The sequence below is a fragment of the Helobdella robusta genome (assembly GCF_000326865.2).
Source record: "Helobdella robusta unplaced genomic scaffold HELROscaffold_28, whole genome shotgun sequence".
Lineage (NCBI taxonomy): Eukaryota > Metazoa > Annelida > Clitellata > Rhynchobdellida > Glossiphoniidae > Helobdella > Helobdella robusta.
The window spans coordinates 1998182-2003181 of NW_008704435.1; the positions used below are offsets into that span (position 1 = coordinate 1998182).

The window sequence follows — 5000 nt, forward strand, 5'->3', positions numbered from 1 at the left end:
TAGTATCATCATCATCATCAAGACCAACATCATCATCAGAACCAACATCATCATCATGACCAACATCATCATCATGATGACCAACATCACCATCATTGTTATTATCATTTCTCATTTTTCCTTCATCTTTAACACCAAAATCATCACCATTTTCAAAACAGTAGTAGGTACCTAACGATACTATCATCAACACCCCTTCTCTGAATCACAGCAACACAGCCCTACAGACAAAGCAACACCATCAATGCAAAACACGACACACACACACACAAACACACACACACGTACACACACGAGCAAACGAACCCCTTTGAGATAGGGTGCAGCCTTGACGAGGGCTCTCAGCTCGACGAGGTACGTAAAGTACATGTTCTTAAGACGGGTTGGGCCCTCGCCCCACGTCAACTTCGGATCGAATCTGAGGTGGTGGTTGTTATGTGCATGTGTGTGTGTGTGTGTGTAAGCGTATGTGTGTGCGTGCGTGTGTGTGCAGTTAGTGTACGTGGTTTATATGTTGTGGCTGTTTTTCTTGGTTTGTTTTTGTGTTCAAGTATCAAGTTTGTGTGTGTCTTGCTGTATGTTATGTGTGTGTGTGCGTGTGCTGTATGTTATGTGTGTGTGCTGTATGTTATGTGTGTGTGTGTGCTGTATGTTATGTGTGTGCTGTATGTTATGTGTGTGCTGTATGTTATGTGTGCTGTCTGTCATGCTAGTTTGTTCAGGAACAGTTCAATCGCATGGATCAGCGAGTAAAATTTATTCGTTTTCTTTTCGTTTTTATTTTGTGATGATAGGTCGAAATTTAGACGATCGATCGCAAAGTAGTAGAAGTATAAAATTACAAACAAAAAAACAGATAAATATTTTAAAACAAGAATAACAATAATATATTCAGTCGGCAAGTTAGCTCAGTCGGTAAGAGTGCATGTCTCACGTCGTCGATAGCGCGGTGACCTGGTTCGAATACTGCCCATCTGAAATTAAAAAAAACAAAAAAACTATAATACACCATGCTAGCGAGTGCACACAAAATGTGCATGCACTGTACGTCGTGTGGCGCGGTGTGGTGTGGCCCTGTTGAGGGTCTGTTTGCCACGAAAGTTTATCTATAATCATAGAGAGAAATGTGGGCAGTTCATAGCCGCATAATAATAATAATAGTATGGGAACACTTCTTTTATTCAATCACATTGTTAATAATAGTATAATAATAATGATGATAATAATAATAATAATAAATAATAAATAATAATAATAATAATAAAGTATGGATCTACCTCTTAATGAACTCCTCCAAGTTTGGGCCCCAGGTTGGCTTGGCGAAGGCATTCTTGGCTGTGGTGGTGATGAAGTTGGTGATGTTGGTAAGGATGACGTCATGAGGAAGATGGCGATGATGATGATAATGACACGAAGATGATGATCTCGCAGATGAAGATGACGATCGTTTGATGAAGAAGATGATGATATGATTAGGTGGTGATAAGTGTGCAACACTTTTTTTTAGCTAGACAGATTGGAAAGATGTCAAAGGGGCAGGAAAGATTAAGAGGCAGATGAAAAAATATCAAATATATAATCATATATATAGTATTCAATGAATCAGTCATTCAATCTAGCAAATTGGCAATAAACCAACCAACCAACCAGCCAACCAACCAACCAGCTAACCAACCAACCAGCCAGCCGGCCAGCTAGCCAGCCAACCAACCAACCAACCAACCAACCAACCAACCAATCAGCCAACCAGGCTGCCAACCAACCATCCAATCAACCAACCAACCAGCCATCCAACCAACCAATCAACCAACCAACCAGCCAATCAGCCAGCCAACCAACCAACCAGGTATAAGCCAGTTAGCAGTGATGTCGACGTTGATGCTCGTATGGAAGCCAGATATCAATCTGTGGAATGTTCTCTTCTCCAGGCACATGCCTGTCGTCACGTGTGGGATGAATGAATGAATGAATAAATGAATGAATGAATAAACAAAGGAATGAATAAACAAAGGAATGAATAAGTGAATGAATAAATAAAGGAACAAATGAATGAATGGTTGAGTGGATAGACGAAATGAATGATTGAAAAAAACAAATGAATGAAAAATGAATGAAGAAACAAACAAAACTTGTAACAAATGGACGAACGAACGAAGGAATGATCGAAGGAGTGAATAATTGAATGAGTTGAGGAGTGGGCGAAGAGTGAGTGATGAATAAATAGACGGACGAATGAATGATTGATTCAAGAAATGAATGAATTAATAATAGTTGAAAAAAATTTTCAACTTTATGAAATTTTTCATTTTTTCAATAGTTATGAAATGAGGATATCATTAACTCCTATTAACTTGTAATTTATTTAAGCCAGTAACTTAAAAAAGAACAAAAAACCCTGAATTAAAAATATATAGCATGATTAATAATAATTATAATTCAAGTATTCAGTTGCACTACAGATATGGCAAACAACATTAAAAAGCTAATCATAGAAAAAAATCAATCAATCAATCAATCAATCAATCAATCAATCAATCAATCAATCAATCGATCGATCAATCAACCAGTCAGTCAGTCAGTCAGTCAGTCAATCAAACAATCAATCATTCAATCAATCAATCAATAAAACAATTAATCAATCAATCAATCAATCAATCAATCAATCAATCAATCGATCGATCAATTAGTCAATCAATCAATGAATTAACCAGTCAGTCAGTCAATCAATCAATCTATCAATCAATCAATCCACCAATCATCCAATCATTCATCAATTCACCCACCACCCATCCATCTAGCAGACATGACGATGACATAACGACCAACAAACACCAGCCACTAACCATCATTGGCTAGATATTGACCGTACCCGACTTTCTCTGGCCTGTTTGCAAAAAAGACAATGCCAAAATAGAAAAATGAGAGTTCGGTATCATCGTTAGCATCGCTACCACCATAGCAACCAGGATGTCTATCAACCAATCAATCAATCATTCATCAATTCATCAAATCGGCCGGAGTTGATTTATCGGAACCGAAAAAGTTCCGGTAAATTTTTACCGAAACCGGATATTTTTAGAGAGATCGGAGGATTCTTCATCCGACTTTGATTGCGGAAACCGTTGAAAATTTGAAAATTTTTTTATCCGGCGATTTCGCCATCACCACCATCATCATCGTCGTCGTCGTCATCAAAATAATTATCATCATCATCGGCGTCACTATCGTCATCATCATCATAATTATCTTCATCATCACCATCATCATCATCACTAGATTAGTTCTGGTAAAATTAGCAACAATCGATGAAACATGTGGGTCAGAAAAAATTGAATTAAATGGATCATTACACAATATGTACACACCACCATCAATCATCATCACCACTATCATCATCATCCTCACCACTATCATCATCATCATCATCACTATCATCATCATGATACTGGCGGATTAGAACTTAAGTGGGCTTAAGCAAACTAATCAGATGATGTTTTCAATGATAACAATGATGATGATAATGATGACGACGACGATGAAAACCCCAAAATTTAAACTCAATTTTTTAACCTCCCCAACATCAACATCATCATTATCATCAGCTTCACCATAATCATAATCATCACCATCATCACCATAATCATCATCATCATCGACAGCAACAAAATAATCATCATCACAACCATCATCATCGCCATCAACAACAACATCATCATCACAACCATCATCACCACCACAGTCACCACCGCCACCACCGCCACCACCACAACCACCAACACGATCACCATCACAAACTTGAAGCAGTTCTGGTCGTAGATAAGTCTCCAGACATTAACGGCAGAAGGGCCGGTGTAGCCCGTGAACCTTTCAGGGTTCAGGACGAGGTCATAGTACACTGCTTCTGGTGACTCTATGTCTGGTGGTGGCGGTGGAGGTGGTAGTTCCAGATAAATATAATAATTATAATATAATTATTAATATGATATAATGTGATGCACTGCAATTAATATAATATAATATAATATAATATAAAAATAATAAAAATAAACATTACCATCACCACCACTATCAGCTTTGTAATGATAATAATAAGAAGAAGAAGAAGTATAAAATATGGGAACATCCTTTTATTTTTAACTCCAAATACCAAATATTAATAATGGAATAATTATAAAATCCTATTTAATCTAAAATGCTCGTCACTGCAAGTGGGTACATTTTAGAGGGGCCGGTTTAATTGTTCAATTGGGGTTCAATCATTCTTATTATTTTGGCGTTATCAATCAAATTTTATGGTAAACATAGAGTTGCAATAAAGTTAATAAAAAGACAATAATATATTTTATACAGTCTGAACCTTGTCTCTATATTGCTCGACATAGTATAGAATGTGTACAACTAGAGTAGGTCAGTTTAATATTTACATTGAGTTTAAAAACGTGCGTACATGCAAATATAAAGTTATTAATGTGAAAATAAAACACTCAAATCCCATCAATCATTTGTCCCAGTTCAGTTTTCTTTCAACTGGAATGGGAAATCTGGTGCTTCTTCGCAATTGTTGATGTAATCTAGTGATGTTCCAGGACTGAGCATTGTAGCAGAGGTCGGCTGCCTGTTTATGAGGGGAAAGTCGGGTCCTGTCCCCTCGTCCGGCGTCTCTCTCGTGGATGCCAAACATGATGATACAGTATCCATTATTATTCTTATATTGTTATTGCTACCATTATTAATACCATTATTATTACTTCAAATTTCTTGTTATTAAATTAGATTTATCGTCAACATAATTATTATTCATAATGAATAATAATATAATAATGAAAATAATTTTAATAATGATAAGAAGAAGATTATGAAGAAAAAGAAGAACAACAAAAACAACAACAAGAGCAAAAAGAAGAAGAACAACAAAAAAGAAGAGGAAGAATAGTAATACAAATAAAAACATTAATAATAACAATATTAGTAACGATGATGATAGAAATAATAACAATAAC

General features: G+C 36.2%; 2 protein-coding genes across 2 annotated transcripts in view; both read right to left on the reverse strand.

The window, feature by feature from the left end:
• The window catches only part of HELRODRAFT_135018 (hypothetical protein), a gene marked incomplete at both ends in the record, with an annotated part of 5647 nt that extends 4338 nt beyond the window's left edge, over window positions 1-1309 (reverse strand). The window contains 2 exons of the mRNA XM_009020614.1: window positions 295-418; window positions 1278-1309. Coding sequence (XP_009018862.1) covers window positions 295-418; window positions 1278-1309 — 156 coding nt within the window. The remainder of the gene's footprint in view (window positions 1-294; window positions 419-1277) is intronic.
• Window positions 1274-5000, reverse strand: part of HELRODRAFT_174070 (hypothetical protein) — a gene marked incomplete at both ends in the record, with an annotated part of 7103 nt that continues 3376 nt past the window's right edge. Inside the window, 5 exons of the mRNA XM_009020615.1 lie at window positions 1274-1335; window positions 1875-1936; window position 2395; window positions 2844-2971; window positions 3796-3916. Of these exons, the coding sequence (XP_009018863.1) occupies window positions 1274-1335; window positions 1875-1936; window position 2395; window positions 2844-2971; window positions 3796-3916 (374 nt within the window). The remainder of the gene's footprint in view (window positions 1336-1874; window positions 1937-2394; window positions 2396-2843; window positions 2972-3795; window positions 3917-5000) is intronic.